Below are 26,641 nucleotides of genomic sequence, written 5' to 3'. Positions count from 1 at the left end.
AACCTTTCATTTCATGTTCAAAATATATTTAAAATATTTATTAGATAGAGGGAGGCTGACCCGACACCCTTGATTTACACACAAAATATTATATTATTTCAACACATTGGAAACCCACTAGCATACAAAGAACAACAGTAACAAAAACTGGATTCTAAAGCTCCGTACAATGGTAGATCGCCCTGTTTAAACCTAACTGAGCCCTGCAAATCACATGTCCAGTCCACATCAAGTCAGCTTCTATGATTGGTCAATTTGACAGAGAGATCCTAGGTCAACCAATAGTTTCTACTGAAGAAATGGGTGCTGGTGCCACAATAGTCAAAAACACAAATTCCCTGGAAGTGACAGCATCAATGCCATACCTCACCAGTCATCATTGAAAGAATGCATGTCCACTTATTGACAGCTGACTGTCTCTTCAGTGAAGTATCAGGGACTCTTGCAGAATAGTCAACATTCATGGCAATATATAATTCCCAATATATATTACTTTGCATACCAGTATACAGTTTGTTTTATAGGAACTCTGTAGGTTCAGTCTGAAATTGCCCTTAACTCACACATTTTTTTCATGTGCAAAAAAAAAAAAAAAGCATTTAATCTCATTTAAGAAAAATGTCACTAACACCTGAAGGTGAGCCCTTATTCACTCAGATTGAAACAACTGCCTCCATACAATGTTGTATGGCTGGATAGTGTACTGTACGTACTCTCCCTCATCAACTGTCCATGCAATAGTACAGTATAGATCTATGGTGTATTCCTGGTAAAACTTGAGAGTATCCTGCATATTTCATCCAAGTCCCTTCTCTCAGGTTCTCCTCTCTTGGTTCTGCTTTTGGTTGCCCACATCATTCCCGTCACTGTATGACACACAGCTCAGTACTGTCTTGATTACGTGGATCTCCGGTCCTGTCTAAGTGTTCCTCAATGTGGCGTGTGTCATAGACTCCTTCTGGGCCCCTCTCCTGTACCTCCTCTGGGGGCAGCAGACTCTGTCTCAGCTCCATCAGAAGGTCCCGTCCCTCGCTGGACGGCAAGTTGCCTAGGTAGTACAGAGGGGCCAGCTCCACCAACCTGCACAGGAAACATTAATAGGCCAAGGTTACCAAAGTAATGCACTTAAATGCCTAGTTATCCTCAATGTAATGACATGTGCACATCTCAGAAGATTGCTATATCATATTGACCTGGTTCCAGAGAGGTTTAATGCTTCTCGTTGTGCGATCTGATCATGTGCGATCTGATCACAAAAGACAACCTGGTATGCACCACTATCCTCTGACAGATAGTACTGTTTATCAGAGGACTAGTATGCCAAAAGGAAGTAAAGACACTAGAGGTCGACCGATTAGGATTTTTCAAAGCCGATACCGATTATTGGAGGACCAAAAATCTGCTACCGATTAATCGGACAATTTTTATTTATTTATTTGTAATAATGACAATTACAACAATACTGAATGAACACTTATTTTAAATTAATATAATACATCAATAAAATCAATTTAGCCTCAAATAAATAATGACACATGTTCAATTTGGTTTAAATAATGCAAAAAAACAGGGCCTCCCGGGTGGCGCAGTGGTTAAGGGCTGGGTTCACGCCCAGGCTCTGTCGTAACCGGACGCGACCGGCCTGTAGGGATATCCTTGACTCCTGTGGTGGGCCGGGCGAGGTGCGCGCCAACCAAGGTTGCCAGGTGCACGGTGTTTCCTCCGACACATTGGTGCGGCTGGCTTCCGGGTTGGATGCGCGCTGTGTTAAGAAGCGGTGCGGCTTGGTTGGGTTGTGCATCGGAGGACGCATGACTTTCAACCTTCTTCTCTCCCGAGCCCGTACGGGAGTTGTAGCGATGAGACAAGGTAGTAGCTACTAAACAATTGGATACCACGAAATTGGGGAGAAAACGGGTTAAAATTCCCCAAAAATAAAAATAAATAATACAAAAACAAAGTGTTGGAGAAGAAAGTAAAATATGTGCTAAGTAAGAAAGCTAACGTTTAAGTTCCTTGCTCAGAACATGAGAACATATGAAAGCTGGTGGTTCCTTTTAACATGAGTCTTCAATATTCCCAGGTAAGAAGTTTTAGGTTGTAGTTATTATAGGAATTATGGGACTATTTCCCTCTATACCGTTTGTATTTCATTAACCTTTGACTACTGGATGTTCTTATAGGCACTTTAGTATTGCCAGTGTAATAGTATAGCTTCCATCCCTCTCCTCGCTCCTCCCTGGGCTCGAACCAGCAACACAACGACAACAGCCACCATCGAAGCAGCGTTACCCATGCAGAACAAGGGGAACAACTACTAGAAGGCTCAGAGCGAGTGACGTTTGAAATGCTATTAGCTCGCGCTAACTAGCTAGCCATTTCACTTCAGTTACACCAGCCTCATCTCTGGAGTTGATAGGCTTGAAGTCATACACAGTGCAATGTCTTGATGCACAACGAAGAGCTGCTGGCAAAACGCACGAAAGTGCTGTTTTAATGAATGTTTACGCATCTGCTTCTGCCTACCACCTCTCAGTCAGATACTTAGATACTTGTATGCTCAGTCAGATTATATGCAACGCAGGACACGCTAGATAATATCTAGTAATATCAGCAACCATGTGTAGTTAACTAGTGATTATGATTGATTGTTTTTTTATAGGTTTAATGCTAGCTAGCAACTTACCTTCACTTACTGCATTCGTGTAACAGCACGAGAGAGAAGCAGTTCGTTATTGCGTTGGACTAGTTAACTGTAAGGTCGCAAGATTGGATCCCCCGAGCTGACAAGGTGAAAATCTGTCTTTCTGCCCCTGAACAAGGAAGTTAACCACCGTTCCTAGGCCGCCAGTGAAAATAAGAATGTGTTCTTAACTGACTTGCCTATAGGTAAATGTTTTTGTTTTTTTATTCAAATCGGCGCCCAAAAATACTGATCTCCGATTGTTATGAAAACTTGAAATCGGCCCTAATTAAAATCGGCCATTCCGATTAAATCGGCCGACCTCTAAAAGACACCACTATGAGGATTTCCCAATGAAGTTAAAGTCGGAAGTTTACACAGACCTTAGCCAACTACATTTAAACTCAGTTTTTCCACAATTCCTGACATTAAATCTTAGTAAAAAATCCCTGTCTTAGGTCAGTTAGGATCACCACTTTATTTTAAGAATGTGAAATGTCAGATTAATAGTAGAGAGAATTATTTATTTCAGCTTTTATTTATTTCATCACATTCCCAGTGGGTCAGAAGTTTACATACACTCAATTAGAATTCAGTAGCATTGCCTTTAAATATTTTAACTTGAACGTATCGGGTAGCCTTCCACAAGCTTCCCACAATAAGTTGGGTGAATTTTGGCCCATTCCTCCTGACAGAGCTGGTGTAACTGAGTCAGGTTTGTAGGCCTCTTTGCTCACACACGCTTTTCAGTTCTGCCCACAAATTTTCAATAGGATTGAGGTCAGGGCTTCAAATCAAATCAAATCAAATTTATTTGTCACATACACATGGTTAGCAGATGTTAATGCGAGTGTAGCGAAATGCTTGTGCTTCTAGTTCTGACAATGCAGTAATAACCAACAAGTAATCTAACTAACAATTCCTAAACTACTGTCTTATACACAGTGTAAGGGGATAAAGAACATGTACATAAGGATATATGAATGAGTGATGGTACAGAGCAGCATAGGCAAGATACAGTAGATGGTATCGAGTACAGTATATACATATGAGATGAGTATGTAAACAAAGTGGCATAGTTAAAGTGGCTAGTGATACATGTATTACATAAGGATGCAGTCGATGATATAGAGTACAGTATATACGTATGCATTGTTTAAAGTGGCTAGTGATATATTTACATCATTTCCCATCAATTCCAATTATTAAAGTGGCTGGAGTTGAGTCAGTGTCAGTGTGTTGGCAGCAGCCACTCAATGTTAGTGGTGGCTGTTTAACAGTCTGATGGCCTTGAGATAGAAGCTGTTTTTCAGTCTCTCGGTCCCAGCTTTGATGAAACCTGTACTGACCTCGCCTTCTGGATGATAGCGGGGTGAACAGGCAGTGGCTCGGGTGGTTGATGTCCTTGATGATCTTTATGGCCTTCCTGTAACACCGGGTGGTGTAGGTGTCCTGGAGGGCAGGTAGTTTGCCCCCGGTGATGCGTTGTGCAGACCTCACTACCCTCTGGAGAGCCTTACGGTTGAGGGCGGAGCAGTTGCCGTACCAGGCGGTGATACAGCCCGCCAGGATGCTCTCGATTGTGCATCTGTAGAAGTTTGTGATGGCCATTCCAATACCTTGACTTTGTTGTCCTTAAGCCATTTTGCCACAAGTTTGGAAATATGCTTGGGGTCATTGTCCATTTGGAATACCCATTTGCGACCAAGCTTTAACTTCCTGACTGATGTCTTGAGAGGTTGCTTCAATATATCCACATAATTGTCCTCCCCCATGATACTATTTTGTGAAGTGCACCAGTCCGTCCTGCAGCAAAGCACCCCCACAACATGATGCTGCCACCCCTGTGCTTCATGGTTGGGATGGCGTTCTTCGGCTTGCAAGCCCCCCCCTTTTCCTCCAAACATAACTAAGGTCATTATGGCCAAACAGTTCTATTTTAGTTTCATCAGACCAGAGGACATTTCTCCAAAAAGTACGATCTTTGTCCCCACGTGCAGTTGCAAACCGTAGTCTGGCTTTTTTATGGAGGTTTTGGAGCAGTGGCGTCTTCCTTGCTGAGTGGCCTTTCAGGTTATGTTGATATAGGACTCATTTTACTGTGGATATAGATAATTTTGTACCTGTTTCCGACAGAATCTTCACAAGGTCCCTTGCTGTTGTTCTGGGATTGATTTGCACTTTTCACATCAAAGTACGTTCATCTCAAGGAGACAGAACGCGTCTCCTTCCTGAGTGGTATGACGGCTGCGTGGTCCCATGGTGTTTATACGTGCATACTATTGTTTGTACAGATGAACGTGGTACGTTTGGAGATCGAGGCGTTTGGAGATTGCTCTCAAGGATGAACCAGACTTGTGGAGAGCTACAATTTTTTTCTGAGGTCTTGGCTGATTTCTTTTGATTTTCCCATGATGTCAAGCAAAGAGGCACTGCGTTTGAAGGTAGGCCTTGAAATACATCCACAGGTACACCTCCAATTGACTCAAATTATGTCAATTAGCCTAACAGAAGCTTCTAAAGCCATGACACCATTTTCTGGAATTTTCCAAGCTGTTTAAAGGCACAGTCAACTTAGTGTATGTAAACTTCTGATCCATTGGAATTGTGATACAGTGAATTATAAGTGAAATAATCTGTCTGTAAACAATTGTTGGAAAAATTACTTGTGTCATGCACAAAGTAGATGTCCTAACCGACTTGCCAAAACTATAGTTTGTTAACAAGAAATTTGTGGAGTGGTTGAAAAACGAGTTTTAATGACTCCAACCTAAGTCTATGTAAACTTCCGACTTCAACTGTACATGGATTTTCTCAACAACAAAAGTGCACAAAACATTTTAGGGTTACTCACATGTGGGGGTGCACCTCGGAGGCGGTGCAGATGCAGTTGTCGTGGGAGATGGTGAATTCATGGTAGAGCACCCAGGAGGGGGGGTTGAGGCGCGGCCGGCGACACAGATAGGAGGAGAAGGGGTGGAGGTGAGCCACGTGACGGTGAGTCAACAGGAGGTAGTTACCTGAGCCGTCCACATCATGAGCCACCTGAAAAAGACAGGAGAGGAGAAGGGAGAAGATGAAATCGAATGAGATCGAGGGAAACAAATACAGAAAGGAGACAGGAGAGACTTGGGGGGGCGGGCAAAAGACAGAGAGACACACCAGAATGGAAAGAGAGGAGAATGTGAACATTTTGACAGACAGTAAGAGAAGGACAAAGAGAGGAGGAAGAAATAGGGGGAGGAGAAAGGTTAAGGTCTATATTTGTAGACAAAAACAAATGTTAGACACGTATAAACTAAATTACATCTTAAATGGAGAAGTGGACTGATGAGTCCTTTTACCTTGAGGAAGAACCCTGAGATGAGTGCACGCTTGATATTAGTGCAGTTGTCTTGGCAACCAAAGGAAGGAGGCGAGACGGGCAACTCTATTCGCTGCATCACCTCCAGCAGCTCTGCCCTGATCACCACAGCCAATCGTAATGAGGCGGGGTTCAGGAAGTTGGTAGTACACCAGGCATCATCCTCATTGTCTGAAATGTTAATCAGAGAAACACACATATTAATATTCAAGGAGTAGAGATAGTGTGAAATGGATGTCTGTTCCATGCCTATGTGTGTAGATCCATGTGTGTGTGTGTGGTATATGGTCTCACGCTGTATGTAGGCGTTGTAGATGTTGATGAGGGTGAGGTGGTCTCCCTCGTTGTGCAACAGGGGGCGTCTGTGAGTGGCTGCTGCCTCCTCTCTCTGGGGTGTGGGGGTCACAAAGCAGGGGGAAGCTGGGAACACACACGTGTAGAATTTAAATGAAGAAACAAAACAAAGCAATATTCTGTAATGCATGTAAAAAGGGTTAGTTAAGGCTCATTTTACAGCCAGTACTAAGTGCCTTGGACAGTGTATGTGTGTGCAGTGTGTACCTGTGAGCATGGCAGCGATGGTGAGCAGCTCATTGACACAGTCAAACTCGCAGGCAGCGATGAGGGCCTTAGCCAGAGGGGGCTCCAGGGGCAGCTCTGACATAATGATGCCCACCTCAGATAGGTTCCCATCATCATCCAGTGCTGCCAGGTAGTCCAGGTCCTCTAGAGCCTGCATCAGAGCCTCTGGAGCTGGGGGGGGGGGAGAATAAAAGAGAGAGTGAATAAAACAGAGAGGGAGGGTTGAAGAAAGTGACGGATATGGAAAGATCTTATATTTTGTCTGATATAGAATACACCTAGTAAAAACATGAATGCTACATGAATCCCATGAATGCAAGGCAGACCTGGGTTCAAATGTATTTAAAACAAATCTCAATTACTTTTACATACATTCAAAGTAAATATTCAGATATATTTTATTTGAAAAGACAAGTAGTTGAATTACTTTATGTATTTGCAAATACACTTGGAAAGTATTTGAAAATACTAAAATACACTGAGTCAAATGCATTTAAGCTAGGTATTAGAAAATAGTATTTGAAATAAGCATTTGAAAATACAATTGTGTAGACTATTTGGCTTTTACAAATAACCATTCAAATACTGAAATAAAAGTACTTGTTTTTGTGCAGTGTAATTGAAAATAGTCAAATACAAAGAAAAAAGTATTTTAAATACCATATACTCAAAAACACACTTATTTGAACCCAGGTCTGGTTCAAGGTCCACTTTATTCATTCAAAGAAAACAGGGCTGAAATAGCTTGATGACGCACGGCCCTCCTTACCAGGCCTGTCCAGGAACTTGCACTGGCCCATGTCGGCGATGTCCAGCCTCTTGAGCAGCAGCACCAGGTGACTGAGGTTCTCCTCCACCACCCCCGGGCTGCGGGTCTCCGCCATGCCCTCCTCATACAGAGCCTGGGGGTACAGACGTAAACACAGACCTGGAGGGACAGGAGAGAGGGTTCAGAAGAATACACAGAGAGAGGAAATTAGTCCCGTAACAGCTTTGTATGTCCCTTCTGTCCATGATGATTTCTTACAACAGATTTGATTGACCTTAACCTACCTGGTAGGTCACTGTTTACCCTCTGCGTCCGCATGTCTGCCTGCTGCCGGCTGATGGGACGCAGGACCTGGGAGTCCGCTCTAATTTGAGGGTTGTAAACCTATGAGACGGAGGCAGGAAGAGTGGGAGGTTCTGCATGGCACTGGGACTGGGTGCACCTCAATAATCTATTGAGGTTATGCAGCATTGTGGTTATTGTGGCCACACACAGAGATTCATACAAAGCTCGCCCTCCACATGGCAAATCTGAAGACATGGATTACAGACAGCAGCCGCACTGAGCTAAAGGCTAGAGCTGCCGCTTTCAAGGAGCGGGACTCTAACCTAGAAGCTTCTAAGAAATCCCGCTATGCCCTCTGACGAACCATCAAACAGGAAAAGCGTCAATACAGGACTAAGATCGAGTCGTACTACACTGGCTCTGACACTCGTCGGAAGTGGCAGGGCTTGCCAACCATTACAGACTACAAAGGGAAGCACGGCCGAGAGCTGCCCAGTAACACGAGCCTACCGGATGAGCTAAACTACTTCTCTGCTCGCTTCAAGGCAAATAACACTGAAACATGCATGAGAGCACCAGCTGTACCGGAAGACTGTGTGATCATGTTCTCCGCAGCCGATGTGAATCAGATCTTTACACAGGTCAACATTCACAAGACCACAGGGCCAGACGGATTAACATGGACGTGTACTGCGAGCATGCGCATACCAACTAGCAAGTGTCTTCACTGACATTTTCAACCTCTCCCTGTCCGAGTCTGTAATACCAACATATTAACCTGTTGAGTGTAGGGGGCAGTATTTTGATGTTTGGATGAAAAACGTACCCAAATGCCTATTTCTCAGGCCCATAATCTAGAATATGCATATAATTGTCAGATTAGGATAGAAAACACTCTAAAGTTTCCAAAACTGTCAAAATATTGTCTGTGAGTATAACAGAACTGATATTGCAGGCGAAAACCTGAGGGAAATCCAACCCGTTTTTCCCTGAAAGCTCTCTGTTCCATTGCCAGTCTTCACGCCATTTAAAAGGGATATCAACCAGATTCCTTTTCCTATGGCTTCCCCATGGTGTGAACAGCCTTTAGACATATTTTTCAAAATAAAAACCTGAAACTAAGTGAGAAAGATCACATCACGTCAATGTATGTCTGGGTGCCAGCAGCGTTTTGCATGCGCAACAGCTTGGAGCAGACATTTTCTCTCTCTCTCCTATTGAAGAAGCTACAGTCCCGGTTGAAATATTATCGATTATATATTGTAAAAACAACCAGAGGATTGATTATAAAAAACGTTTGACATGTTTCTACAAACTTTAAGGATACTATTTGGAATTTTCGTCTGCCTGGTCGTGACGGCTTAAAATTAAGTGTATGTAAACTTCCGACTTCAACTGTAGTCACTTTAATTTACTCTACCTACATGTACATACTACCTCAACTAACCGGTGCATTGACTCTGTACCGACTGTTTATATTGTTATTTCTTACTGCTACTCTTTACTTACTTGTTACTTTTATCTCTTATTCTTATCCGTAATTATTGAAACTGCTAGGTTGGTTAGAGGCTCGTAGTAAGCATTTCATGTGACTAATAAAATTTGATATGTGCCCGCTATGTAGGACAGTGCCACACATACTCCTCCTCCTTCCTATCTCTAATAAATGAGTACTCACTGTCTTGAGTTGCATGCCTGTGTCTATGACATAGCGGACTCCAGATAGAGAGAAGGAGGCCTCCCCCAGGGTGTCTGTGAGGATGACCCTGCGCCTCGCTCCCGTCCCCGCCCCTATCCCTGACCCTTCCAGTCCTTCAGACCCATTGGACCCCTCCGTGTCCCCAGAAGGCACTTCTGGCTCGGCTTCATAGACGCGCTGCGTAGCCCCTCCAAGGCCTGCATGGAGGTGCAGAACTCTGAGGGTCCCCAGCTGAGGGCTCAGTGCAACAGACTCCTTCTCCAGCAGAGAGCCACACTCGTCAATCTCCTGAGAGAGGAGGAGAGAGAAGAAAGGTTTGAGAATACATACTGTCCTATCCTGGGCACTTAGTCAATCTCTTGAGAAATGTTAAGTCTTGGCATTCTAAAAGTTGTCCAGCCATAAAAAAGTGAATGAGTGGACAAGTAGAGAGAGTAATATAAATGAAATGAAAACATGCTATTTACCCTACCAACATGCAGTGAAATGTAGTGTGTAAAGGACACATGGTCCCAAATGCATCCACTCTTTCCTCTCTCCACTCTGCCCCTCCAAGGCTATCATTTTTTCCCTCCATATGGCAGGAGAGTGGGAGTGGCTACGCTAACCAGTTAAAGGGATTGCACATAGGGCACAGAAAGGAATTTAAAGGGGAAGAGTGGAACCAACTTCTCATCTTTGCCCTTACCCCACCCACTGCCTCCTTGCCCAAAGTCTCCATACTTTGTAATGGCTTCTTCTACTTAATATAGCTACACCAATGGGTTAACATTTTTTTTTTAAGTTAAAAAATTATCTATTTGAGCGTATTGGGACCTCTGTCCCTGTGTCTGTTCTACTTTCTCATGTCTCTCCCCCTCTCACACCCCCCTCTTCGTTTCCCTCTCCCTAAACAGACAGTGCTTATCTGTGTCCTTGTTTACTTTGTTTACAGTGAGTCTTAACCAGATCCATCCTCCTGGCTAGCTAGCTAGCTCTGTGTTTTGCAGCCTTGGCATCAACTACTGTACTGAAAGTCCTGGTCTGCCTCAGGATTTGAAACCATATCCAGGAATCAGGCGAGGAGCTAGGGTGTGGTGATGTTGACATAGTGGCAGTGTGTGTGAGAGAAGTGGATGTGAATATGATGGGGCTCTGTGCTCTCTCTCTCTGCACGGCATGTACAGTTGAAGTCGGAAGTTTACATACACCTTAGCCAAATACATTTAAACTCAATTTTTCTCAAATCCTGACATTTAATCTTAGTAAAAATCCCCTTTTATAGGTCAGTTAGGATCACCACTTTATTTTAAGAATGTGAAATGTCAGATTAATAGTAGAGAGAATTATTTATTTCATGTTTTATATCTTTCATCACATTCCCAGTGGGTCAGAAGTTTACATACACTCAATTAGTATTCGGTATCATTGCCTTTAAATATTTTAACTTGAACGTTTCGTGTAGCCTTCCACAAGCTTTCCACAAGCTTCCCACAATAAGTTGGGTGAATTTTGGCCCATTCCTCCTGACAGAGCTGGTGTAACTGAGTCAGGTTTGTAGGCCTCCTTGCTCACACACACGTTTCAGTTCTGCCCACACATTTTCTATAGGATTGAGGTCAAGGCTTTATAATGGCCACTCCAATTCCTTGACTTTGTTGTCCTTAAGCCATTTTGCCACAAGTTTGGAAGTATGCTTGGGGTCATTGTCCATTTGGAAGACCCATTTGCGACCAAGCTTTGACTGATGTCTTGAGATGTTGCTTCAATACAGCCACATAATTGTCCTTTCTCATGTAGACATCTATTTTGTGAAGTGCACCAGTCCCTCCTGCAGCAAAGCTCACATATTCACATCCACTTCTCTCACACACACACTGCCACTACGTTATCACCACACCCTGTTGCTTCAATACCCCCACAACATGATGCTGCCACTCCCGTGCTTCACAGTTGGGATGGTGTTCTTCGGCTTGCAAGCCTCCCCTTTTTTTTAATGATGGTCATTATGGCCAAACAGTTCTATCAGACCAGAGGACATTTCTCCAAAAAGTACGATCTTTGTCCCAATGTGCAGTTGCAAACCGTAGTCTGGCTTTTTTATGGCGGTTTTGGAGCAGTGGCTTCCTTGCTGAGTGGCCTTTCAGGTTATGTTGATATAGGACTCGTTCTACTGTGGATATACATACTTTTGTACCTGTTTCCGGCAGCATCTTCACAAGGTACTTTGCTGTTGTTCTGGGAATGATTTTCAGGCATTTGGAAATTGCTCCCAAGGAAGAACCAGACTTGTGGTGGTCTACAATTATTTTCTGAGGTCTTGGCTGATTTCTTTGGATTTTCCCATGATGTCAAGCAAAGAGGCACTGAGTTTGAAGTTAGGCCTTGAAATACATCCACAGGTACACCTCTAATTGACTCAAATTATGTCAATTAGCCTATCAGAAGCTTCTAAAGCCATGACATAATTTTCTGTTATTTTCCAAGCTGTTTAAAGGCACAGTCAACTTAGTGTATGTAAACTTCTGATCCATTGGAATTGTGATACAGTGAATTATAAGTGAAATAATCTGTGTTATGCACAAAGTAGATGTCCTAACCGACTTGCCAAAACTATAGTTTGTTAACAAGAAATTTGTGGAGTGGTTGAAAAACGGGTTTTAATGACTCCAACCTAAGTGTATGTAAACTTCAACTGTATGTGTATTCTGGATGCGTTAAACAGGACACCTGACCCACCCTGGTGCTATTCAGTAGTCTAAGATTACAGTGTCCCTGTTTCTCTGTCCCCAGGGTGAGAGGCAACAACAGACAAGGAAGATGGCATTAAGAAACAACACATTTCAATAGGGATTTACATGTAGAAGGAAGTCTAGCAGAAACTGACAAGAAGAGGTGGGATAGAAAGGAAGGTAATTTAGACACTTTTATCCAAAACGACTTACATTTAACTCATAATATATTCATATACTGTGTGGCCCGTGCGGTAAAATAACAGCACAAGTCTGCTGTTGCATGCACCAACTAATCCTAACTAACTCGACCCAAAGTAACCCACTTAGCCTTCTGAACCATTTCTGTGTTACCAGCAGTAGGACTACTGGGCATCTATTGTCTAATGACATGATAAGACTAAAAACTGCCCCAGTAGTTGATAAGACTAGCTATATATATTTAGTATAATGTGTGTGTGTGTGTGTGTGTGCATCTACCTGGGCACTGGAGAGAAAGACCATGACATCCCCTTCCTCTCCCCTGCGGTGGAGATCCAACACCATGTAACATGCCGCTGCCGCAGACTCCCTCCCTCCAGGATCCCTGTACACCGTTTCTACGACAACCGGTGCCCTCCTCGTCTCTGTGTAGGGTGTATCTCTGGCGGGCCGTTCCTCATCCGCGACAGGCTCATCCAGCTTTAGAACCGGAACTCCCTCACCCAGGAAGGTGGCGAGGCTGGAGGCAAGGGAGGGGTCGGTGAGGAGGACCACACGGAGGTCGTTGGGGCGCTGGCAGCACACGTCCAGCAGCAAGCCCAGAAGAACGTCAGAGGGCACAGTGCGCTCCTGGACCTCATCCACCACCAGCACCCCATACTGACGCAGCAGGGGGTCCGACATCATCTCCCCCAGGAGCAGAGAGTCACTGACGAACCTGAGAGAGGGAGGGGAGAGAGAGGGTGAGGGGGGGGGGATCAGGGAGAGAAACGACCCCATCCCTTAATCCTATTGTCTTGCACTGTTGTAAACCTCAGGGGAGAGAAAGAGAGAGGAGGAAACAAGGACTACAATATTCTTTCCCAGGTCGGGGAGAGCTTAAAGAGGGTGGATAAATGAGATCGAAGAAGATGAGTATGAAACGTGCCATCAGATTGGGTGATGTGTGTGTACCCAAGCTTAAACCAATGCGGTATGTGTGTGTACATACACATGCGCTAATGTTCATGCACACCTGGGTGTCTACATCTCTCCTCACCTAAGTAGTGTATCAGGGGTACAGCCATCGTCGTGGGGGACCCAGTAGCCCACCTCCAGGCCCAGACTCAGGTCCATCTCATCAGCAACCCTGAGGGCCAGACTCGCTGCAGCCACAGCATAGGGCTGGGAACAGCACACCAAGCCCTGAGAGAAGTCATGGGACAGGGCATACTCCACACACCACTGGGGCACCTGGGAGAGAGAGGATGAGGGAGAGAGAAAGAGGGAGACTAAGTGAGAGACTGATATGCACACAAAGTCAGTGTGTATAGCGTGATAGCCTGTGTGCTTAGTTGCTTGAGTTAGTTCAGCGGTCTGTCTATATTCAGTGTCTGAATATTGTGTACATTTGGAGAGTCCCTAGCCATATGTGTGTACGAGTGTGAATGTGTGCATCCTATGCCTACCTGTATGTTTGGCATGTTTCCCCACCTTTGCTTTCTCTGGGCTCTTCATCACCAGTACTAATGTGTGTGCCTATACCTGTGTGTGTGTTTGTATGTGCTTACATGCCTCTTACCTGTGTGCTCTTGCCTGTGCCACTGGGGGCACTGACCACCACCATGCTGTGTGTCTCCAGGTGCTCCAGCAGGCGGTACTTGAGGCTCCACAAGGGAAGCGTTTTCCTCTCCTCCAGCAGAGAGTAGTAGCGTGACGAGAAGGGCAAGCCATCATACGGGTTCACCTCCAGGTCCCCCAGGCCCCCTCCTCCCCCTCTCCATCCCCCATCTCATCCTCTAGGTCCCCGGACAGTAGAGAGGACATGGAGAGAGAGTCTAGGGCGGAGGGTGGGTGGAGGGTGGGGGGGGACGTTGTCAAGGGGGTGGCCACAGAGGGTGACGACATCATCGCAGGGTGGGTTGTGGAGAGGGGATGAGGGGTGGTAACGGAGTGAATGGAGATTACCTGGGAAGAGGATCAGAGAAGAGATGCTGTTGTGTTGAAAGTTGTATAGCAAGTTTTAGATTTCACCCAACTTAGTTGATTGACCCCTGTCACTGAAGGAAATGTAATATACAGTATCAGTCAAACGTTTGGACACACCACCTCATTCCAGAATTATTATTATTTATTTTTTTACTATTTTCTACAGAATTAACATATGGGATCATGTAGTAACCAAAAAAAGTGTTAAACAAATCAAAATATATTTTATATTTGAGATTCTTCAAAGTAGCCAGCCTTTGCCTTGATGACAGCTTTGCACACTCTTGGCATTCCCTCAACCAGCTTGATGAGGTAGTCACCTGGAATACATTTAAATTAAAAGGTGCCTTGTTAAAAGTTCATTTGTGGAATTTCTTTCCTTCTTAATGCGTTTCAGCCAATCAGTTGTTTTGTGACAAGGTAGGGGGGTGTACATAAGATTTGGTAAAATACCAAGTCCATATTATGGCGAGAACTGCTGAAATAAGCAAAGAGAAACAACAGTCTATCATTACTTTAAGACATGAAGGTCAGTCAATCCAAAAAGTGTCTAAAACTTTCAAAATTTCTTCAAGTGCAGTCGCAAAAACCATCAAGCGCTATGATGAAACTGGCTCTCATGAGGACTGCCACAGGAAAGGAATACCCAGAGTTACCTCTGCTGCAGAGGATACGTTTATTAGAGTTAACTGCACCTCAGATTGCAGCCCAAATAAATGCTTCACCGAGTTCAACAGACACATCTCAACATCAACTGTTCAAATGACACTGCGTGAATCAGGCCTTCATGGTGGAATTGCTGCAAAGAAACCACTACTAAAGGACACCAATAAGAAGAAGAGACTTGCTTGGGCCAAGAAACACAAGCAATGGACATTAGACCGGTGGAAATCTGTCCTTTGGTCTGATGAGTCCAAATTTGAGATTTTTGGTTCCAACCGCTGTCTTGTGAGACGCAGAGTAGGTGAACGGATGATTTTCCATGTGTGGTTCCCACCATGAAACATGCAGGAGGGGTCATGGTGCTTTGCTGGTGACACTGTCTGTGATTTATTTAGAATTCAAGGCACACTTAACCAGCATGGCTACCACAGCATTCTGCAGCTATACGCCATCCCATCTGGTTTGCGCTTAGTGGGACTATCATTTGTTTTTCAACAGGACAATGACCCAACACACCTCCAGGCTGTGTAAGGGCTATATGACCAAGAAGGAGAGTGAATAAGATGTATAAACTGAAGGTAGAAGTCTAAGTGTTTTTTATTATTTTACTGCAATTGGGAGAGGGGTGGTATGGTTTGCGGGGAATAATAAAGGTATATTCTAAAAAAAAAGTACAGTGGGGCAAAAAAGTATTTAGTCAGCCACCAATTGTGCAAGTTCGCCCACTTAAAAAGATGAGAGAGGCCTATAATTTTCATCATAAGTACACTTCAACTATGACAGACAAAATGAGAAAGAAAAATCCAGAAAATCACATTGTAGGATTTTTAATCCTATGTACATGTATGTACATAGGATATATATATATATATATATATATATATATATTTACCAAAAAAAGATGGGGGATTGGAAATTATGCAGACAATTACATTGATGGAAGCAACAATCTTTCCGCAATATTAAGCTGATCCACCCCTATAGAAAAAAAAGGAGAGTGATGGCGTGCTGCATCAGATGCTCTGGCCTCTACAATCACCTGACCTCAACCCAACTGCAGAGGGAAGGAAAAGCAGCCAACAAGCTCTTAGCATATGGGGGAACTCATTCAAAATGGAAAAGCATTCCAGCTGAAGCTGGTTGAGAGAATGCCAAGATTGTGCAAAGCTGTCATCAAGGCAAAGGGTGGCTACTTTGACAAATCTCAAATATAAAATATATTATGATTTGTTTCACACTTGTTTGGTTACTGCATGATTCCATATGTGTTTTTTCATAGTTTTGATGTAAAGAAAAACACTTGAATGAGTAGGTTTTTCCAAACTCTTGACTGGTATTGTATATCATATGTTATTTCAAAAATATGATGTATGATTCTGAGAGAGAAAGTTTGATGTACTGTAAGAAGCCTCAAACCTTTCACAGGGGTAAGGGCAATGTCAACCTTGACTAAATACGTATATAGTAACAGTTGTGCTATACAGAGTGCATAATTTCTAGTTTAGTCACTGAAGGCCTAGGAAGTCAGACAGCTTCAGTCAGAAAGCACAGAGCAGCTGTAGCTCTGTACAGCAGCTGTGGGCCTGTGCTATCCCATTCACTCTTGGAATGTCTGCATTTGCCCAGTAGGCATTTAGCAATACACATAAGACCATTATCACACACACACACACACACACACACACACACACACACACACACACAACACAGACTTGCACTTACTGACACATGTAATCACTTATGGTTAACACCCACTCTAGACTGAGGCTGTCTTTGTACATTCACAAGAAATCTCTGAAAAAAATGGTATAAGAGTAACTTCACTAAAATGATGGATAAAATAATTGATATGACTTTAAGATGGATGGGATGGGTACAATATGAATATACTGCATGAAATAAGTAGGCTACGGTTCTTACATAAGGTAATAAGAGCTTGGGTATATTTTGGCAAGAGATTTGGCCTAGCTACACTATATACACAAGAATATGTGGACACCCCTTTAAATTAGTGGATTTGGCCAATTCAGCCACAACCATTACTGACACACACACAGCCATGCAATCTCCATAGACAAACATTGGCAGTAGAATGGCCTTACTGAAGAGCTCAGTGACTTTCAATGTGGCACCCTCATAACTTTTCAAACAAGTCAGTTTGTCAAATTTCTGCTCTGCTAGAGCTGCCCCAGTCAACTGTAACAGCCTGACTACACCGCTCGGGTCATGTGTGCGAACATTGCAAAACAAATTTAGAAATCTATGTTATTCAATTATTGCACCCACACTGCTCGCGTGCACCAACGAGCGTCTGCGTTGCCAAGAGCTAAAATAGAATTCAGTTCTATTTCTGACGCAGATCGCGCAGCAAGTTCTGCCTCTCCCATCTCCTCATTGGTTTATAGAAGCAGGCACCCACGTGCCTTCTCCTCATTGGTTATACCCAGTGGGTGACTGAAAGACGAATGAAGCCAGTGGCGGTAATGCACCCAATTTATGAAAGTTTCCAATCGCAATATAAAGTCAAGAGAAGAAAAAGCCTGGAAGGAGGAGAGATAACAAGAAACGATTCAGTTGACCATTTTATGTGTGGATTAATTGGCAGAGTAGAGGACCTTGTGCATTTCAGGTAAAATCACAACTCAATGTTTATATCCCAGGACAAATTAGCTAGCAACAGCAAGCTAGCTAAAAAGTACAAATTAGCTAGCAAGTGCAAGCTAGCTAGCTATATTGCCATAAATGTTTCATGCTTTTCGACCTGTCCCCAAATTAATACAATTGGTTCAGTGTTTGTTTTGATATTTTAACCTATGTGTCATGATCGCATTTGGTGTGGGGGGACAAAATACATTTATGCGCGATGGCGCATACGCGCAGCCGGTTTGGGTTCCGTGTAAGTGCCGTTATTGTGAAGTGGAAATGTCTAGGAGCAGTGTTGTGTTCGAGAACACCTAAAGCGAGACCGATTCAAGACCCAGACCGGAGCGAATCGAGTCCGAGTCAAGACCAAGACCGGAGCGAATCGAGTCCGAGTCAAGACGAAGACCGGAGGGGGGAGCGAGACCAAGTCAAGACCGAGACCGGGAGGGAGACGAGGGGTCCGAGACCAAGTCAAGACCAAGATCAAAAAAATGCGAGTCCAATTCAAGAACATGATTGTAATTTTGTCAAATAGCCACCATAATAAGAGTTTAAAATGTCCAGTATGTCTGTGTTCATATTTCAGAAGAACACATATGGTTTCTTTAGACATTCAGAATGGTGGGACAAATGCTTGCTGAAAGGCAAATTGAGCCACTTTACACATTTAAAAAAAAACACACAAAAAACCACTTTAAATGTAATTTTAAAAAATTATATATATATATATATCACTTTTATTTAACCAGGTAAGACAGTTGAGAACAAGTTCTCATTTACAACTGCAACCTGGCCAAGATAAAGCAAAGCAGTGTGACAAAAACAACAACACAGAGTTACAAATAAACAAACGTACAGTTTAACATAAAAGAAAATAAAAATAGAAAAAAATTCTATGTACAGTGTGTGCAAATGTAGAAGAGTAGGGAGGTAGGCAATAAATAGACACAGGAGGCAAAAATAATTACAATTTAGCATTAATACTGGAGTGATATATGTGCAAATGATGCATGTGCAAGTAGAGATACTGGGGTGCAAAAGAGCAAGAGGGTAAGTAATAATATGGTGATGAGGTAGTCGGGTGTACTATTTACAGATTGGCTGTGTACAGGTACAGTGATAGGTAAGCTGCTAAGACAGCTGATGCTTAAAGTTAAGGAGGGAGATATAAGACTCCAGCTTCAAAGATGTTTGCAATTCGTTCCAGTCATTGGCAGCAGAGAACTGAAAGGAAAGGTGGCCAAAGGAAGTATTGGCTTAGGGGATGACCAGTGCAATATACCTGCTGGAGAGTGTGCTATGGGTGGGTGTTGCTATGGTGACCAGTGAGCTGAGATAAGGCGGGGCTTTACTTAGCAAAGACTTATAGACGACCTGGAGCCAGTGGGTTTGGCAACGGATATGTAGCGAGGGCCAGCAAATGAGAGCATACAGGTCGCAGTGGTGGGTAGTATATGGGGCTTTGGTAATAAAATGGATGGCACTGTGATAGACTACATCCAGTTTGCTGAGTAGAATGTTGGGGGCTTGAGTGAAGCATGAGTAAAGGATGCTTTGTTTGCGAAATAGGAAGCCAAATCTAGATTAAATTTTCGATAAGGGGATGCTTAATGTGAGTCTGGAAGGAGAGATTACAGTGTAACCAGACACCTAGGTATTTGAAGTTGTCCACATATTCTAAGTCAGAACTGTCCAGAGTAGGGATGACAGTTGGGTGGGAGGGTGCGGGGCAGCAATCGGTTGAAGAGCATGCACTTCGTTTTAATAGCATTTAAAAGCAGTTGGAGGCCACGGAAGGGGTGTTGTATGGCGTTGAAGCTCATTTGGAGGTTTGTTAGCACAGTGTCCAAAGAATGGCCAGATGTATACAGAATGGTGTTGTCTGCGTAGAGGTAGATCAGAGAACCACCAGCAGCAAGAGCGACATCATTGACATATATAGAGAAAAGAGTTGGCCTGAGAATTGAACCCTGTGGCACCCCCATGGAGAATGCCAGAGGTCCGGACAACAGGCCCTCCGATTAGACACACTGAACTCTGTCTGAGAAGTAGTTGGTGAACCAGGCGATGCAGTCATTTGAGAAGCCAAGGCTATTGAGTCTGCCGATAAGAATGCGGTGATTGACAGAGTCGAAAGCCTTGGCCAGGTCGATGAAGACGGCTGCACAGTACTGTCTTTTATCAATGGTGGTTATGATATTGTTTAGGACCTTGAGCATGGCTGAGGTGTTGCTGCAGGGGTGCTGAGATGTTGGCCAGGGTAGGGGTAGCCAGGTGGAAAGCACTGCCAGCCGTGGAAAAATACTTATTGAAATGATTGATTATCATAGATTTATCGGTGGTGACAGTGCAGTGGGCCGCTGGGAGGAGGTGCTCTTATTCTCCATGGACCTTACAGTGACCCAAAACTTTTGGGAATTAGTGCTACAGAAAGCAAATTTCTGTTTGAAAGAGCTAGCCTTTGCTTTCCTAACTGACTGAGTGTATTGGTTCCTGACTTCCCTGAAAGGTTGTATATCGCGGCAGCTATTCGATGTTAATGCAGAATGCCACAGGATGTTTTTGAGTTGGTCAAGGGCAGTCAACTCTGGGGTGAACCAAGGGCTATATCTGTTCTTAGTTATACATTTTTTGAATGGGGCATGCTTATTTAAGATGGAGAGGAAAGCACTTTTGAAGATCAACCAGGCATCCTCTACTGATGGGATGAGGTCAATATCCTTCTAGGATACCCAGGTCAGGTTGATTAGAAGGGCCTCCTCGTTGAAGTGAGATTTAAAAAATAATACAAGTATATACAAAATATATATGAAGAAAAACAATATATACAAGGGACGGGACAAGACAATCAAACCAGACATCCCCACTGCTTCGCCATCTTGGAAAGAAGACGGCAGGATGATTAGTTAGTCATAAATGATGACTCACCCAAACACAGTAAGGAACAATGAGGACTAAGGATTTATAAAATAACAAATATTAATAATTATTTTCAATGATGTTCTGATTTAATCTCTTCAGTTTTTGTTAGAAAGGGAAAGTGTTAACACCGAAGATAAAAAAAAAAAATCTAATCAGGATTTTTCTTGGGTGGTCTCTGGGGAGATAAATCTACCTCGCTAAGTCAGCCATTGGCTAGGCCATCAGACGCTTGATATAAGGCATCTGCCATTCAACTGTGCTATAGCAAAATTTTGGAGTGATGGTGGAATCAACCAATCACATTGACCTGTAACCCTTTGCTATGATAATCGAAATTGAGCATCCTGTTTCCATTGATCATCCTTGAGATGTTTCTACAACTTGATTGGAGTCCACCTGTTGTAAATTCAATTGATTGGACATGATTTAGAAAGGCACACACCTGTCTGTATAATGTCCCCGTCACACCCTGACCTTAGTTATCTTTGTTTTCTTTATTATTTGGTTAGGTCAGGGTGTGACAAGGGTGGTTTGTGTAGTTTTTGTATTGTCTAGGGTTTTTTGTATGTTTATGGATTTTCCCTGGTCTAGGTATTTATATATGTCTATGGTTGCCTAGATTGGTTCTCAATCAGAAGCAGCTGTTAATCGTTGTCTCTGATTGGGGACCATATTTAGGTAGCCATATGCCTTGGATAGTTTGTGGGTTGTTATTCTATGTTTAGTTGCCTGTTTTTCACTAGTCATACAGCGTCACGGTTCGTTTTGTTGTTTTGTATAGTTTTGTTCAGTGTTCGTTCTTTTCATTAAAAGAGTTATGTACGCTTATCACGCTGCGCCTTGGTCTCCTCATTATGACGACTGTGACAGTCCCACAATTGACACTGCATGTCAGAGCAAAAACCAAGTCATGAGGTCAGAGGATTTGTCCTTTAAAGCTCCGAGATAGGATAGTGTCGAGGCACAGATCTGGTGAAGGGTACCAAAAAATGTCTGCAGCATTGACGATCCTCAAGAACACAATGGCTCCATTCATTCTTAAATGGAAGAAGTTTGGAATCACAAAGACTCTTCCTAGAGCTGGCCGCCCAGCCAAACTGAGCAATCGGGGGAGAAGGGCCTTGGTCAGGGAGGTGACCAAGAACCCGATGGACACTGTGATAGAGCCCTAGAGTTCCTCTATCGAGATGGGAGAACCTTCCAGAAGGACAACCATCTCTGCAGCACTCCACCAATCAGGCCTTTATGTTAGAGTTGCCAGATGGAAGCCACTCCTCAGTAAAAGGCACATGACAGCCGGCTTGGAGTTTGCCAAAAGGCACCTAAAGGACTCTTAGACCATGAGAAACAAGATTATCTGATCTGATGAAACCAAGATTCAACTTTTTGGCCTGAATGCCAAGCATCACGTCTGGAGGAAACTTGGCACCAGTCAGGATCGAGGGAAAGATGAATGGAGCAAAGTACAGAGAGATCCTTGATGAAAACCTGCTCCAGAGCGCTCAGGACCTCACACTGGGGAGAAGGTTCACCTTCCAACGGGACAACGACCCTAAGCACACAAAGACAATTCAGGAATGGCTTCGGGACAAATCTCTGAATGTCCTTGAGTAGCCCAGTCAGAACCTGAACTTGAACCTGATCGAACATCTCTGGGAAGACCGGAAAATAGCTGTGCAGCAACACTCACCATCCGACCTGACAGAGCTTGAGAGGATCTGCAGAGAAGATTGAGTGAAACTCTACAAATACAGGTGTACCAAGCTTGTAGCTTCATACCCAAGAAGACTCTAGGCTGTAATTGCTGCCAAAGGTGCTTCAATAAAGTACTGAGTAAAGGGTTTCAGTTTTTTTACTTGTAATAAATTTGCAAAAAATATATAAAAACCTCTTTTTGATTTGTCATTATGGGGTATTGCTTTGATGCACCTGTACTGACCTCGCCTTCTGGATGATAGTGGGGAGAAAAGGCCGTGACTTGGATGGTTACCTTTGCTTTCTTGGGTACAGGAACAATGGTGGACATCTTGAAGCATGTGGGGACAGCAGACTGGGATAGGGAGAGTTGAATATGTCCGTAAACACTCAAGCCAGCTGGTCTGCGCATGCTCTGAGGACACGGCTAGGGATACCGTCTGGGCCGGCAGCCTTGCGAGGGTTAACATCCTTAAACGTCTTACTCACGTTGACCAATAAGAACGAGAGCCCACAGTCCTTGGGAATGGGCCACCTTTGGTGGCACTGTGTTGTCCTCAAAGTTGGTGAAGAAGGTGTTTAGCTTGTCGGGGAGCAAGACATCAGTGTCCGCGATGTGGCTGGTTTTCCCGATGTGGCTGGTAATCCGTGATTGTCTGGAGTCTCGTGTCTAAGCCATTGAATTGCGACTCCACTTTGTCACTGCACTGACGTTTTTCCTTTTTGATTGCCTTACGTAGTGCATAACTACACTGTATGTATTCAGCCATATTCCCATTCATCTTACCATGGTTAAATGCTGTGGTTCGCGCTTTCAGTTTTGTGCGAAGGCTGCCATCTATCCACAGATTTGGTTTGGGTAGGTTTTAATAGTCACAGTGGGAACAACTACCGTATACACTTCCTGATGAACTTAGTCACCGTGTCAGTGTAAACGGCAATGTTATTCTCAGAAGCAAGCTGGAACATATCCCAGTCCTCGTGAGCAATACAATCTTGATGCATGGATTCCGATTGGTCAGACCAGCATTAAATAGACCTTAGCAAGGCTACTTCCTGTTTGAGTTTCTGCCTACAGGAAGGAAGGAGCAGAATGGAGTCGTGCTCTTATTTGCCAAAGGGAGGGTGGGGGAGGGACTTGTAGCCTTCACGGAAGTGAGAGTAACAAGGGTCGAGAGTTTTTGAAGTGTGAGTACTACAGGCAATTTGTTGATAGAACTTTGGTAGTATTTCCCTCAAATTTGCTTTCTCACCAGCTATAATAAATGCAGCCTCGGGATATGTGGTTGCCACATTGCACAAAGTCCAGAGTAGTTCCATGAGGGCCGTTGTGGTATCGGCTTGAGGGGGAATATACACGGCTGTGACTATAACTGAAGAGAATTCTATTGGGAGGTAATACGGTCTGCATTTGATTATGAAGTATTCTAGGTAGGGAGAAAAAAAGGAATTGAGTTCCTGTATGTTATCACAATCACACTATGAGTAGTTAATCATGATCAATCATACACCTCAACCTTTCTTCCTCCCAGAGTTTTATATAATAATAATAATGCTAAGTTTGTTAGATGCTAGAAGCAGAGCTGCCATGTCTGTCGCGCCAGCTTCACCATCTGGCAGTCCGATGGACTAATCTGGGTTTGGTGGATGCCAGGAGAACGCTACCTGGCCCAATGCATAGTGCCAACTGTAAAGTTTGGTGGAGGAGGAATAATGGTCTGGGGCTGTTATTCATGGGTTCCGGCTAGGCCCCTTGGTTCCAGTGAGGAAAAATCTTAACGCTACAGCATACAAAGACATTCTAGACGATCTGTGCTTCCAACTTTGTGGCAACAGTTTGGGGAAGGCCCTTTTCTGTTTCAGCATGACAATGCCCCCGTGCACAAAGCAAGGTTCATAAAGAAATGGTTTGTCGAGATCGGCATGTAAGAACTTGACTGGCCTGCACAGAGCCCTGACCTCAACCCCAACAAACACTTTTTGGATTAATTGGAACGCCGAATGCAAGCCAGGCCTAATCGCCTAACCACAGTACCCAACCTCACTAATGATCTGGTGGCTGAATGGAAGCAAGTCTCCGCAGCAATATTCCAACATCTAGTGGAAAGCCTTCCCAGAAGAGTGAAGGCTGTTATAGCAGCGAAGGGGGGGGGAATCAACTCCATATCAATGCCCATGATTTTGGAATGAGATGTTAGATGAGCAGGTGTCCACATACACTACATGCATCCATGGTTACCTGCAACTCGCCTATGTTTAATGAGCACACTGACATAGGCCTGCTTACAAAAACAAAGCATACACAGGGGTTATATTGGCTATGGGGAAAACATTGGAGCTCATCTCATAAGGTGAGTCCATGGGGAAAGAGAGGGGGGGGGGGGTTGGTTGGTGTTGTTCAACATCATGTGGGAATCACGTGGGAGGGGTCTAATGTCAGCTTGGAGTTTACAGTAGACAATAAGAAACAGCACTGGATGCATGACATCACGTGTTGTAACCATGTTATAACGTTAGCAAACAATGACTAGTTTTTTTTACATCTATTATTTACTATCATGCAAACAAAATCATTGTAATATTGGCATGTAGCCGATTTGGGATTATGCTCAAATGCATCACAACTGTATGGCCATGACAATATATGACTGATCTTTATACTGTTTTTGGTAATTAGAAACTACGGATGACGACACCTGTATCAGTCAACTCACAATAACTACAATAACTCCCCCTGCCTTCGTTCTCTTCTTTCCTTATATGCCCCCTTTCCTGCCCACCTCGAGTCCAGTAGGCCTATATCGACCTGCCAGGAACTACGTGTCAGCTGACAGTCACACACGCACGATAGGAGGTAAATATAATGAAGATCACTGGGAGAGTCGAAAACAACCACGTAGACAAATGCCATTGCCATCTTACCTTCGACACATTTCTCTGGAGTCTCCTAAAATCCCAACCAAGGCGCGGGATATCTAGCGAAACAATATAACCCGCTGAGCTGTCAGTGAAACGTTCTACTGCTCACTGTTGTTGCACACACATTTCTTGGAAGAGACAATATGCGGATACAATGTTTCATTTTTTTTGCAACCATTCACAGATTCTCTCTTCGCTTCTTCTCTGCCTCTGGTTTCTCCGTAACCGTTGACATTAATTAATAAAATAGAGCTCGTCGTCCGCTGTTGATCTATCGAATCGCTTGCCTGGCTAAGCAAACTCCTTGCTCCGGTCAAACGCTTCGCCACGCCCACAGACGTTAGTTTCTGGAGTATGTTGTGAACATAGAGCCACAGAGCTTCTAAACCCAGATGCGCAACATCGCAAGACTTCCGGGAACGCTTGAGAAACAGACCATTTGCGGTTTGATAAGTCAATGAGAGAAGTGATAGGGTATTCCTTAGTTGTGAATTTTTTCGAAATCTAAAATCACAACCTAAATTCGAGTCAATGTCTTAAGTATTTGAGCTTGTTATTACTTCAACCTCGTGAGAGTGACAAGGAATGCCATTGAGGTGACGGCGTGCACATGCGTAGTTTGGCGCGAGACTACCCGTTAGACCCGATTACGTGTTTCTACGCATGAGTTTAGCTAGCCAACGTCGCCATGACATCGCATACAAGTGTGATCGGGGATTTCTATTGTAGAAGCAGTTTTAGGCTGTCTTCATGCTGTACTGTCTTCGATCGAGCAGTGTAAGAATTCAATGGCAGTTTCTTTTGGGTTGGGGACAACAGTTGTTGACAACTGTAGCATTGTAGCTAAATTTAATCCGAACCTCAATCTCCTAACCTGACACGCTAATTCACCTAGCCTAGTGGTTAAGAGTGTTGGGCCAGTAACTGAAAGGTCGCTGGTTCGAATCAACCAATTCGAAGGTGGAAAATTCTGCTTTTCTGCCCATGAGCAAGGTAGTTAACCCCCAAAAACAACTGCTCCCTAGACGTCGCTTATGGCTCTGATTCAGAGGCTTTGGGTTAACTGCGGAAGACACATTTCGTAGAATGCATTCAGTTGTGCAACTGACTATGTATCCCCTTCTCTAATTCATCTAACCTGCAACATCAGTTATCCTAACCTACTATGTAAACAAAGCATCTCTGTTGAGAAACCATCAGTCTCATAACACCAGAAGTGACTGATATCAGGGATAAATTACATCATACTGGCCAAGTTTCGCCAACTCACTGTGCACAGGTGGAGTCAGCATTCAGAGGAGGAGGAGCTGGCTCTTTGTCAGTGGTCAGAAATATTTTGCCAAGCCAAATCTCAAATGTACTCTTAAAGATGCAATATGTAACTTTTTGGGCGACCCGACCAAATTCACATGGAAATTAGTGAATTATAGATTTGTCAGTCAATTAAAGCAAGTCTAAGAAGTGGTAGATGTTTATAATTATTAGATGCATTAAATATGGCCACAAAAGGCCTTTCAAAATGTCTGCCTCTTCGCAC

General features: G+C 43.7%; 1 protein-coding gene across 1 annotated transcript; it reads right to left on the bottom strand.

Moving 5' to 3' along the window:
* Positions 1–4: 4 nt before the first annotated feature.
* On the bottom strand, positions 5–25,630 carry LOC135544434 (ATP-dependent RNA helicase DQX1-like). Its single transcript, XM_064972033.1, is given in 13 exon segments — positions 5–1,080; positions 5,538–5,728; positions 6,028–6,218; positions 6,342–6,467; positions 6,609–6,800; positions 7,399–7,557; positions 7,683–7,782; positions 9,362–9,670; positions 12,574–13,012; positions 13,334–13,527; positions 13,856–14,040; positions 14,043–14,241; positions 25,108–25,630. Coding segments are annotated over 12 exon segments (2,445 nt in total). The 5' UTR covers positions 14,185–14,241; positions 25,108–25,630; the 3' UTR covers positions 5–863.
* Positions 25,631–26,641: the final 1,011 nt, after the last annotated feature.

This window comes from Oncorhynchus masou, chromosome 8 (assembly GCF_036934945.1).
Source record: "Oncorhynchus masou masou isolate Uvic2021 chromosome 8, UVic_Omas_1.1, whole genome shotgun sequence".
Classification (NCBI taxonomy): Eukaryota; Metazoa; Chordata; class Actinopteri; order Salmoniformes; family Salmonidae; genus Oncorhynchus; species Oncorhynchus masou.
Note: the sequence above shows the minus strand (reverse complement) of the source record. Positions and strands in the feature narration are given on the sequence as shown.